We start from the raw sequence: 13,461 nt of genomic DNA on the forward strand, positions 1-13,461 counted from the left end.
TTAGGACCACTTACCATCCGACAAGGAGACCTGGGACACCGCCACTACCATGGGTATATTGTGATGGAGAGATGACACTGGGCAGCCGGTAGAAGTGGCGGCTGCTTCTTTCTCCAAATGTGGTAGGGTTATATAGATGAGATCGGTGGATATGCTGCAGAAGACACCAGATGTGGAGTAGAATGAGCAGCACACAGGAGCGGGTAGTCTGTAATCTTTATATGTACAGGAGACAGCATCAGGATTATCACCACCTGTTACGGACACTATAAGGCCCCTCTGGCCAACAACCAGCAAACAGTCACAGGCCCCATATTCATCATTAGGTTGCATGGCATCAGGGTCACGTGGTTCCATCTTTATAGCACCAATAGAAACTATGGGTTGTTCTAAGTGATAAAGAAGCTTTGATGAGCCTTGGGTTGTGTTCTGATTTGCAGACTGAGGCACGCCAGGGTTCTTCAATGGAAAGCTTACTACCTGACCATCTGGAAACCCACAGAGGATCATGGGAGATTCCAGCATAGCAGCATCAACTCCGAAAAGCCGAGTAAATAACGCAGCTTTCAGTGCTAAGCTACATGAAGCATCAGTGTTTTCTTTGCAAAGTGAGACACAGCACAGGACGGGCCGCCGATCGCTGCTGTTCACTTCATATCGGTGAGAAAACTTCACTTCTCTGGACGGGGCTGTGAACGGGTCTTGGTAGTTTATGGTTTCCCTTTGAAATGCTGCAATTTTCCATTTCTCCTGCTGTGCTAATGCAACAACAACAAACTCATTGGCCACAGTGAACGCGCAGATAGATGGGTCTAGAAGGAGGCCAAAATTAGCATCAATCTGGTATATAGTCACGTCTCCCTTACTGAATGCAGAGCTTGGTTCCTTCAACAACCTGAAAAATATATATATTAAAAAAGAACAATTAATAAAACAGTGTATAAAAAGATTACAACCTGAAGTTGGACATGCAACTTCAACAATGGTCATCAAAACCATTGTTCGACAGATTGTTCTATATGGGGAGGGTAACAAAAGGGTCGACAAGCACAAATACATAACGCCTGACCCTTCTCTCTTTAGTCATACCTAACGCTCGCCGTAGTTAGGCGGTGAAGATAGAGGTCAGACATGATCACTACCCGACCCCCTTGTTCCCAGAGAGATAAGCCACAGCCAGCTTATCAGGTATGCTTGGCTATAACAACCGTTCCTGTGTATGGGGAGGACGGGAGTGACAACTGTTGACCAAAAGATTGTTCGGCTGTCAGTTGTTTGAAGGCCACCTTAAAGGGGTATTCCACTCAAACATAACTTTTGCTATGTTGCTGCCCATGGTGAGACTAACAATTCCTTCCATACTTGTTATTATCTATTCAGTCTCCGTCCCCCAGTTCTCAGCTGCTGCTTTCTGCTGAAGACACAAAAATCTGTGTGTGAGCTTTTCTCTCTGTCTCGCCCTCCTTCCCCCTCTTTTCTGAGACGGCTAATGTAAACAAGTCTCTGGCAGGCTGTATCTGCAACATTGTAGCTTCTTTGTAATGCTGGAGGGTTAATCACAGTGAGTTAATCGGGAACTTGGCCTCAGATTGACCCTCCCAGCATTACAAAAAAGCTACAATGTTGCAGATACAGCCTGCCAGGGACTTGTTTACATCAGCCGTCTCAGGAGGGAGGGGGAAGGAGGGGGAGACAGAGAGAAAGGCTCACAAACAGATTTTTGTGTCTTCAGCAGAAAGCAGCAGCCTACAGTCATGTGTTAGGATCCTTCTAGACTGGCACACCGCTGTGCAATACGCTGCACATTCCCTGGCTATAAAGAGCAATGCTCGACTGGCCAATGATTTTTAGGCATGCAAAAATATTGCTTTTTCTTCAGCTGATAACTGGGTCTATTAAAGGAGTGTTCCATTCAAACATAACATTTGATATGTTGCTGCCCAATGTGAGACTAACAATTCCTTGCATACTTGTTATTATCTATTCAGTCTCCTTCCCCCAGCTCTCAGCTGCTGCTTTCTGCTTAAAGCACAAACATCTGTGTGTGAGCTTTTCTCTCTGTCTCTCCCCCCTCCTCCCTTCTTCAGCAGAAAGCAGCAGCTGAGAACTGGGGGAAGGAGACTGAATAGATAATAACAAGTATGGAAGGAATCGTTAGTCTCACCATGGGCAGCAACATAATCAAAAGTTATGTCTGAGTGGAATACCCCTTTAAATAAGTACTCTCCATAATGCAACAACTCCTTTAAGCGGAATCAGCACTTTGATGTTTCTGGCTATAAAGACAGAAGTGACATTTAAAGCTGTGACATCATTGCATTATATGAAGAGACTTTAACACACGACATTTATCATTTGTCCGGATTTTATGTTACTCATAAAGTGTTCTGACATTTTAAGAAGAGTGACAATATCGCGGACCATCGTCTGCCACAACACATCCTCCTGTTCAAGGTAACCTCAGTGGTAGATGGGGAGAGGGGAGTGAAATCATGCTCTAATATTTCAGCTAGAACTAAGGACACATATAAGACATCAATGACTTGTCCTCTCACCTTCCGCCTTCATCCCACTCCAGAAGATATAATCCATTCTGGACACACAGGACATACAGCTGGTGCGAACCCAGAGAAAGTTCGATGTGCCAAACGTTGGATGGAAACAAATAGATGGCCTGGAAAATAGGAAGATAAATTATAACCTATAAATAATAAGCGTAACAGGTTCTATACAGACACATCTGTCATCCTGGTTATGGAGTAGAAACAGACCCTGCCCCATCTTATACTGAAGGTTTGTCTTAAGTCTGTGGCCATAAAGACACATCGGTCTGCACAGCAGCTGAATACACAAAACAGAAAGATATATTACTTCACAGATTATTGTATTGGAGCATGTGTGCGCATCATTTAAAGGGTGCCTCCATCCTCGTAACCAAGTTCCTGTTGCTTTTGTGTATACAGCTCCTAATCACACCCACGCCTCTGTGGTTAGAAACTACAATTCCTGTGTATTGTGTAACCTACAGTCATGTGTTAGGATCCTTCTAGACTGGCACACCACTTTGCAATACGCTGCACATTCCCTGGCTATAAAGAGAAATGCTCGACTGGCCAATGATTTTTAGGCATGCAAAAATATTGCTTTTTTTTCAGCTGATAACTGGGTCTATTAAAGGGGTATTCCACTCAGACATAACCTTTGATATGTTGCTGCCCATGGTGAGACTAACAATTCCTTCCATACTTGCTATTATCTATTCAGTCTCCTTCCCCCAGTTCTCAGCTGCTTCTTTCTGCTTAAAACACAAAAATCTGTGTGTGAGCTTTTCTCTCTGTCTCTTCCCCCTTCCTCCCTTCTGAGACGGCTGATGTAACCAAGTCCTGGGGGAAGAAGACTGAATAGATAATAACAAGTAAGGAAGGAATTTTTTAGCCTTACCATGGGCGACAACATATATCAAAAGTTATGTTTGAGTGGAATACCCCTTTAAGGCTGGGGCGACAAGGTGATTTCCAGTCATAAGACCAGGAGCCACTCTTTCACACTGCCCAGTCATACAAGCTGCCACAACCAAGACACTGGAGGTTGTAACATGACCGGGAATTGCTGTGTAGCCCCAGCCTACATGAGGCAATACTAGCCCGTTCAGCTGGCAAATGCCCTGTATAATGGGCTCTTTTTCTCTATATTGGGAATATGCAGGAGCAGGAGTAGAGTAAAGGCCTAACTAAACACTAGACGTGTTGGCAACTGACAACTTTCATAGAAACATCCAAAGTTTAGACCGGTTGGGGTCTGCAAGTTCAGACCTATCAATGATCACTAACACCAGCAGAGAGAAGAGCTTGGCTGAGCAGTTCTCTCACTGACTGGCTACAGGAGATGGATTCTATAGTAAGTCAATAGAGAAAGTCTCCAGCAGCAGCAAGATGGACAAAGCAGCAAATGATTGGTGGGGGTCTGAACACCCAGACACCAACTGATGAAAACTTTTGACATCAATTTGACATGTACAGTATTATTAAATTACAGGAATGCCAGATCAAACTTCACAAAATCAGCAGTCTGTAGCCATGAAGAGAAACCGATTGCTGATCTCAGGGAGACCAGCCAAACAATAACACTGCTGGCTGCCGATCAAAGCGCTCAATGCAGGGAAATCCTAGGTGCATTGCCTTGGATTGTGCTGGGGCAATAACAATGGTGGTATACACTTTAAGGAAATCTCCGGGATTACAATAACCAGTTACTTTCTTGGAAAAAACAGCGCTGCCCCTATCCTGACGTTGTGTGTGGTATAACAATTCAACCCCATTCATTTCAATGGAACTGAGCTGCAATATCACAGCCAACCTAAGGGCAGGAGAGGTGCTGTTTCTGCACCCAGAATATAAAGCTTCTCACCGTTATCTGCTTCTTTTCCATGCTGAAGATATATACAAATCTGCTGCCATTACAGATATAGACCTCTGCCTTGCGGGATAGGATTCGGGCTTGAGAGTTGGACAGCCCTCCGTTTGGATTCTGCAACGTAACCAAGTGCTCTATCTGAGACATTCTGCAATGGCTTCAATCCCACAGTGATATCTAATAGAAAATAATCACACAAAAATAGTCAGGATGGCAAAAATCTACAATAAGCCTATGAGTGATGTAATAACAAGGACAGGTCACTTTGGCTTTGGCCTTACAGGTAATTGATATGTGATAAGGGTGCACTACCTGTCACTACTGAAGGGGCGCCACTAGCGTTGATGACCTGAACATCCTGAACTACTCTGGCTAATTTTTATTTTTTTCAAATCAACTGGCCTCAAAAACTTATAAGGATTTGTGATTTACTTCTATTTAAAAATCTCTAGTCTTTCAGTACTTATCAGCTGCTGTATGTCCTGCAGGAAGTGGTGTAGTCTCTCCAGTCTGACACAGTGCTCTCTGCTGCCACCTCTGTCTATGTCAGGAACTGTCCAGAGCAGCAGCAAATCCCCATAGAAAACCTCTCCTGCTCTGGACAGTTCCTGACATGGACAGAGGTGGCAGCAGAGAGCACTGTGTCAGACGGGAGAGAATACACCACTTCCTGCAGGACATACAGCAGCTGATAAGTACTGGAAGACTGGAGACTTTTAAATAGAAGTAATTTACAAATCTGTATAACTTTCTGACACGAGTTGATTTGAAAGAAAAATGTTTTTCCGGAGTACCCCTTTCAACTCCTAGACGACTAAGGGTGTACCGATACGCCCTGGAAGTCTGTCCCCAGACAACCCTGGGCGTACTGGTACGTCCTGAGCTATGAAGCACGCTCTGGAGCGGAGCGTGCTTCATAGGTGGGGGGCGGCTGCAGTGAGCAGTCCGGCCCTCACCGTGATCGCGCTGCAGCGTGTCATTGACCCCTTAAATGCTGCGATCGCTGCGCGACCGCAGCGTTTAAATGTAAGTGACAGGGGCAGTCCCCTGTCACTTACCGATCGGGACCCCTGCAGTGTGATCGGGGGTCCTGAACGCTGTATCGGACCGCCGGAGGTCTCTCACCTTCGCTCAGCCTATGGCATAGCATTGTACAGTGTATGTAATGTAATAACTGTATGTAAAAGTCCCCCAGGGAAACGTAAAGGGGTATTCCCCCCAAAATTATTTTTGCATTAATATGTTGCCCACCCGTAGCTTTCCATCTTTCCAATATAAAGTTATTATGGATTCTGCACAGTTTTGCTGTTATCTAGTTGCACTCACCCCCACCGAATGCATAGAATCATCAAGTCTCAGTCCAACCCGACACGGCTCCCTGCTCCTGGCCCGCACCCTCCGAGACGGCATCACGTGTCCTCAGTCTCTTCAATGGGCTGGGCTAGTGCTTCTAACCCAGCACACTGAAGAGAGGGAGGACACTGAGACAGTGACAGCAGCTGCTGCTGATCACTGTCCCCCACCACACTCTGTATCCCCATTTCCCCCCAATGTATGCTCCCCACCTGATGGCCGCCAGCGTCTAAACCCCCCCTCCCCCCGCCACTGACTCGGTGTTGGCTGCCCCCGCCTCCAGCAACTGCCCCCGTGTTGGCCACTCTCACCCCCCGCGAATCGCCTGGTGCTGGATGCGGACCCCCGGCAGGAATCACCCGGTGCTGCCCGCGGCATCCATCCCCCCCACCACAAATCACCCGGTGCTGCCCGCGGCATCCATCCCCTCCCACCACAAATCACCCGGTGCTGCCCGCGGCATCCATCCCCCCCCCACCACAAATGCCCCCCATTCCCCCACCCGGAACTCACCCAGTCCTGGCCACGGCAACCCCCGCGAATTGCCGTGTACTGGCAACCGGAGCCGGCGGCAATCAACCCCCCCGGTGGCTCAAGCTGCCCGGCAACCGTCCTCAGCATCAGAGGTTAGATCACCCCCTACCCCCTCAAAACTAAAACTCCCACCATGTTCTGCTAACAGGTCATGATGGGAGTTTTAGTTCTGCAACCTGAAGCATCCAGGTTGCAGAACTACTACTCCCATCATGCCCTATTGAGAGGTAATGATGGGAGATGTAGTTCTGCAACCTGGATGGCTACAGGTTGCAGAACTACAACTCCCTTCAAGACCTGTCAGCAGGGCATGATGGGAGTTGTATTTCTGCAACCTGGATGGTCTCATGGCAAAACTACAACTCCCATCATGACCTGCTGATGGGTAGTGATGGGAGATGTAGTTCTGTAACCTGGATAGCCATCCAGGTTGCAGAACTACATCTCCCATCATGTCCAATTGGCAGGTCCCAGCAAGCAGCAGGAAGCAATGCATGCTGGGAAATGTAGTTTCCTGGCCAGCGCCATCTTGTATACATATATTGGCTTTTAGAAAAACTTTTTCCCGGGAACGGCAGCAGCTAGAAAGACGGGTGACGGCTCAAAATACTCAGGGGGACTTGGTGAGTAAGACCAGCTAGGTTTGGGAGATTTTAATTTTTTGGCTCTTGGGGGGAATACCCCTTTAAAATGTGTATAAAAAAAGTAAAAAAGTTTTTTTTATAAGTACCCCAGAGCCCCTCCCCCAATAAAAGTTAAAATCACCCCCCTTTCCCATTGCATAAATAAAACATAAATAAATAAACATATAAAATACCATAGTGTGTGTAATTGTCCGATCTATTAAAATATAACAATTGTCATCGCGAACGGCGTAAACGAAAAGAGAGAAAAAAGTGACAGGATTACCGATTTTTTGTTACATTTTAAATATATATATATATATAATTAATAAAAAGTGATCAAAATGTCCTAGCTACACAAATATGGTATTAATAAAAACTAGAGATCATGGCGCAATAAATGACGCCCCATACAGCCCCGTAGATGAAAAAATAAAAAGCGTTATAAGTGTCACAATAGGCCCATTTTATTAATAATTAATTGGAAAAAAAAAAAAAAAGGATTTAATTACAAATAAAATATATAAGAGAAAGGGTAAAAACCCACTTGCCGGATCTGCAGCGAGTCCCCTGGCTGCGTATTTGCAGCGAGTCTCGCTGCGGATCCTGTCCCTATACTTTCAATGGCACACAAACACGCAGCTGCGATGGCTACGGGGGGGGGGGGTCCTCTGTGTCATTATAGCTATACAATTTTACCTCAGAAATTAAAAATGGCGCCCCCTACTGTAACCCAGAACATACTTATATCTATGTGTGTGTGTAATAAGTGACGATACACGCGCTACAGTAACGATATCACGCCGCTATCCGCTCCGTCACCCGCTCGCCGGTCACACGTTACCATGACAACCGCCACTTCTAGTCCTTCAGCTTTACCGCGCCTGGAATAAACCCGCCATTTGCTGACCGGAACTTTAGCTCAGAGCTCATTGGCTGACCTAATCTGGAAACCACGCCCCCCTGCTCGATGTAAGACAACGTGTGTCGAGAAGAGGGCGTGGTTCGCTTGAATGTAGTCACGGGGACTGACAGGAGGCGGGGTTATGAGTACTTGGCGGTATACGCTATTTATTCACCACGTGGCGGTATTATAGGAACACTATGGCTGTATGACCGCGTTCTGTCACCCTATAGTGGTAATATATGGACGCCTTATGTGTGTATTATGTGGTCACCAGGTGGTGGTATTACTGGGTTTTGCCACCATATAGTGGTAATATATGGATGCTGTATGTTTGTATCATATGAACACTATACAGTTTTATTATTTGGCCAGCAGGTGGCGGTATCATATGAACACTATACAGTTTTATTATTTGGCCAGCAGGTGGCGGTATCATATGAACACTATACAGTTTTATTATTTGGCCACCAGGTGTCAGTATCATATGAACACTATATGCGTTTATTAGTTGGTCACCAGGTGGCGGTATCATATGAACACCATATAGTTTTATTATTTGGCCAGCAGGGGGCGGTATCAAACACTATATAGTATTATTATTTGGCCAGCAGGTGGCGGTATCATATGAACACTATATGGTATTATTATTTGGCCAGCAGGTGGCGGTATCATATGAACACTATATGGTATTATTATTTGGCCAGCAGGTGGCGGTATCATGTGAACACTATACAGTTTTATTATTTGGCCAGCAGGTGGCAGTATTATATGAACACTGTATAGTTTTATTATTTGGCCAGCAGGTGGCGGTATTATAAGAACACTATATAGTTTTATTATTTGGCCAGCAGGTGGCGGTATCATAAGAACACTATATAGTTTTATTATTTGGCCAGCAGGTGGCGGTATCAAACACTATATGGTATTATTATTTGGCCAGCAGGTGGCAGTATCATATGAACACTGTATAGTTTTATTATTTGGCCAGCAGGTGGCGGTATCATATGAACACTATAGGCTTTTATTAGTTGGCCAGCAGGTGGCGGTATCATATGAACACTATATGCTTTTATTAGTTGGCGGTATCATATGAACACTATATGGTTTTATTATTTGGCCAGCAGGTGGCGGTATCATATGAACATTATATGCTTTTATTAGTTGGTCACCAGGTGGCGGTATCATACTGTTTGGCTACTGTATGTGACCACTGTGGGAGGCATTCTTCACTCATTGCACCATCGCAAAGTATTAATATTTCATAAATCTCATTTTAGCACAAAAAAACGTTGCACGACCTCCTACATTATGAGACATGAAGCTTGTAGTTCTGTCGCTCAGCGCTGGCACGGGTAATGAGAACTTCCCTCCTGTGTGTTTCTAGGTTTTGGTCACCATGTGGCGGCAGTTTGTTATGAGCACAGTATGGTACTATTACTGGCATCTATTATATGAACACGGTGCAGTTCCTTTGCTGTGTTCTGTGTGGTGGCATTATATGAACAATGTATGGTCCCTGGCCTGCTGTATCTGCAACTTTGAAGCTTCTTTGTCATGCTGGGAGGGTTAATCACAGATTGACCTCAAAATAACCCTCCCAGCATTACAAAGAAGCTTCAAAGTTGCAGATACAGCCTGCCAGGGACTTGTTTACATCAGCCGTCTCAGAAGGGGAGAGGGGAGGAGGGGGAGACAGAGAGAAAAACTCACACACAGATTTTTGTGTCTTCAGCAGAAAGCAGCAACTGAGAACTGTGGGAGGGAGACTGAATAGATAACAAGTATGGAAGGAATTGTTAGTCTCACCATGGGCAGCAATTTATCAGAGGTTATGTCTGAGTGGAATACCCCTTTAATGCTGCAGCCGCACTCTTGATTTATCAGCATTGATCGGGCAGAACACGCCCTGATCACAAGGAGAATGGTAACAGTACAATGCATATCTATAAGAAAAGATGCTCCGCAATTTACTATCACTGATGTTATAGAGATGATCCAGGATTAGAAAACAGCGCCACCCCTGTCCTCAGGTTATGTGTGGTATTGCATCTCAATTCCATGGATGTGAATGGAGCCAAGTTATAATACCCCACACAACCTGATGATAAGGGTGCCACTGATTGTGGAGGACAGCAGCCATAAACTTATTACCACTGCAATACCAGATGCAGCCTGCACACAAAGGTGGCGCTCTTTCTGGAAAAAAATAAAAAAGTTATACAACCCAGATACAGGGATATATATTGTTGATCCGTTGCAGCAGACACATGTGTAGAATATATTTATTATAAAACTCTGTGTACATGTTACATACATTAGTCATATATCACCAGAAGGAGGGAAAGTGACCTGACTGGTCCGGAAGTCCTAGTCACAGGCAGGCGGCCACAGTCACCACATCTCTTTCTATGAAGTAAGGAAAGATGTGATCGCTCTCCTTAAAGGGCTTGTTTAGAATGAACCGTTCTTGTCCTAAAGGGGCACTCCAGAGGAAAAAAAAATGTTTTTTAAATTGACTGGTGTCAGAAAGTTATACAGATTTGTAAATTACTTCTATTAAAAAATCTCCAGTCTTCTAGTACTTATCAGCTGCTGTATGTCCCGAAGGAAGTGGTGTATTCTCTCCAGTCTGACACAGTGCTCTCTGCTGCCACCTCCGTCCATGTCAGGAACTGTCCAGAGCAGGAGAGGTTTTCTATGGGGATTTGCTGCTGCTCTGGACAGTTCCTGACATGGACAGAGGAGGCAGCAGAGAGCACTCTGTCAGACTGGAGAGAATACACCACTTCCTGCAGGATGTACAGCGGCTGATAAGTACTGGAGGACCGGAGATTTTTTAATAGAAGTAGTTTAAAAATCTGTATAACTTTCTGACACCAGTTGATTAAAAAAAATCACTGGAGTTCCCCTTTAAGTCTGTGTGAGGTATTACAGCTCACATGAAGTGAATGGAGCCAGGTTGTAATACCCCACATTACCTGAGCACAGGGGTGGCAGTGTTTTTGAAAGGAAGCAGCCATGTTTTTCTAACCCCTTTAAGGACACTTGCCCAATAGAAGATTACACTGTGCACCAAGAATATTCATTGTCCGTGTAAATGCTGTATACTCGGGTAATATGGCGGAAAGAGATAGAAATATACTTGGTTAATGTCCTGCCAAGCCCCATTGCCCCTTCTCCAACCTCAGTTCATAGGGACTTGCTGCCTAGCAACCACATGGCAGAAGACTATGGTTGTTAGGCAGTGTGTGTCCCTAGCAACCAGTGCAGTGAAGGGGCCCAGCAGCCTGGCGGCAGCCACACGGCCATCTCCTGTCACGGTTGCCCCTTATGGCTGGTTACTTTGGGCTCTGACTTTCTTGACCCTTCGCGTTTGGCCGCCTTGGTTTGTCATGATGCCGGGTTGTAACTGAAGCGTCGGCACCAGAGACGACTCCCCGGCCGATGAGGGTTGCCTAGGAGGTGGCACGTGCCGTCCGGCGTTCATCTGGTCCACAAAGGCTTCCACCCCATCAAACTTGGTGGTGAGCTCTCCGAGACGTTCCTTCAAGGCGTTAAACTCTTTGTACAAGTCGTCGAGAGCCTCGGAAAGAGACTTGATTCTAATGGGCAGAGAAAAAGATCAAGATTCATAGACATAAGGCGGCCTGCGGCTAGACCCTATATAAAGGGACTGTCCAGGATTAGATAAAAACATGTCTGCTTTATTCAACAAAACAGCGCCACCCCTGTCCTCAGGATGTGTGTGTGGTATTACAGTTCTGCTCTATTCACTTCAATGGAACTGAACTGCAATACCGCACCCAACCTCAAGACAGGAGTGGCGCTGTTTCTAGAAGAAGGCAGCTGTTTTCCTAATACCAGAGAACCCCCTGAAATGAACACTGTCACTTTAAAAGAAAACTTTTGAAATAATTTAGAGATGTTGGAAAAGTTTTGATGGATTGGGGTCTGGATGATCAGACCCCCTACCGATCACTACAATGAGCTGGTAAAAGAGCACGCAGTCTGAACACCCCGAACCTGTAATAACTATACAACCCATGAAAAGTATTTGAGAAGTGGAATTATTGTATGCCCATCCCCCCCTTGGGACAAAGACCCACCCCCGGGGATAAAATCCCACCCCATGGAAACAAAGCCCCACCCCCAGGGATAAAATCCCACCCCATAGAAAAAAAGCCCCACCCCCGGGGATAAAATCCCACCCCATAGAGACAAAGCTCCACCCCAGGGATAAACTCCCACCCCACAGAGACAAAGCCCCAACCCCTGGGCATAAACTACTACCCGCTAGAGACAATGCCCCACCCCCTAGGGTCAAAGCCCCACCCCTGGGGATAAAATCTCACCCCATAGAAACAAAGCCCCACCCCCTGGGCATAAACTAATACCCTCTAGAGACAACGTCCCACCCCTGGGGATGACATCCCACCCCATAGAGACAAAGCCCCACCCCCTGGGGATAAAATCCCACCCACAGAGACAAAGCCCCACCCCCTGGGGATAAAACCCCAACCTACAGAGAAAGCCTCACCCCCTGGGGATAAAATCCTGCCCTATAGACCCAAAGCCCCACCCCTGGGGGGTAAAATTCTGCCCTGTAGAGACAAAGCCACGCCCCCTAGGAAAAAAAATTCCACCTCCTAAAGACAAAGCCCCACCCCCTTGTGACAAGGCTCCATGTTACTTGTCTGGGGTGGATGCACAGGCCTCAGTGCTCACCTCCCGTAGTCCGGCAGTACAGTGTGATGGTCGTATAGGAGCAGGTTTCTGAACTGCGTCAAGATGGCAAATTTCCAGTTATCCAACACGTTGGTTAGATTAGCGCAGCCCCGCATGTTCACTTTCTCCGCTGTGGAATAAAAAAAAAAAAAAGTGAAACACGTCGGAATTGTGGCAATTACTTAAAAACAGCAACCCGCAGCACACACGGCTTAAAGTGCACAGGTCAGGTGCGGAGGACAACACTGAGGTCCTCTGACTATACCAACATAGTAGGTAGGCTGGTGGTGGGGCACCCTGTATAAGGTTCAGCATGTCATGGGGGGTGGGGGGGGTTAGTGTTTATCAACCGTTTTAAAGTGTAATCTGTCATTTATAATTTTAGTTCAAGTATCAATAGTACAAGTGATTATAGGAAACTCTGTAATAGATTTTATTAGACATAAAGCCTCTTTCTGTACTCAAAAAGCTGTCCCCCTCCCCCCCTCCCCTTTGTATCTGCTCAGTATCAGGCAAATCCGTCTTCATTACAGAGAAGCAAAGTGAGGACGGGTTCTTCTGTGTCCATTATAACCTATGGAGGGGCTGAGGGGGATGAGTGAGCAGAGAAGCAGCTGTACAGTTTGGAGACTGTCTGGGCACATAAAACGCTGTATTCACAGGTCATAAAGGTCAGTGCTTATCTGGGATCTGGGTGAAATAAGACTGCTGGATGATGTGCTGTGCAGGGCTGCCTTTTCTCCTCTCCGTGCTCACTCATCCCCCATGGCCCCTCCCCTCTCCATAGACCATAATGGGCACAGAAATCCTGCTTCTTCTGAAGTGAGGGGGGGGGGGGTAGGAAAACAGCTTTCTGAGTAGAGAAGGAAACTATTTTGCTCAATAAAACCTATTACAGAAATTCTT

At 46.0% G+C, this 13,461-nt stretch overlaps 1 protein-coding gene across 6 annotated transcripts in view; it reads right to left on the reverse strand.

Moving 5' to 3' along the window:
- FAAP100 (FA core complex associated protein 100) overlaps window positions 1–7,834 on the reverse strand; it is a 58,007-nt gene extending 50,173 nt beyond the window's left edge. For 4 of the 6 annotated variants that reach the window (XR_011359793.1, XR_011359794.1, XR_011359795.1 and 1 more), the window contains exons 1-4: window positions 7,668–7,756; window positions 4,408–4,590; window positions 2,556–2,674; window positions 15–895 (exon numbers count right to left, since the gene is read on the reverse strand). Coding sequence is in view for 3 of the 6 variants with exons in the window: in XM_069953236.1 (XP_069809337.1) it covers window positions 15–895; window positions 2,556–2,674; window positions 4,408–4,560 (1,153 nt within the window). In the remaining 3 variants the exon portion in view is untranslated. The other 2 variants (XM_069953237.1, XM_069953238.1) reach the window with 2 other exon arrangements.
- Window positions 7,835–13,461: the final 5,627 nt, after the last annotated feature.

Source organism: Dendropsophus ebraccatus, chromosome 14, assembly GCF_027789765.1.
Source record: "Dendropsophus ebraccatus isolate aDenEbr1 chromosome 14, aDenEbr1.pat, whole genome shotgun sequence".
In the NCBI taxonomy this organism is placed as follows: domain Eukaryota; kingdom Metazoa; phylum Chordata; class Amphibia; order Anura; family Hylidae; genus Dendropsophus; species Dendropsophus ebraccatus.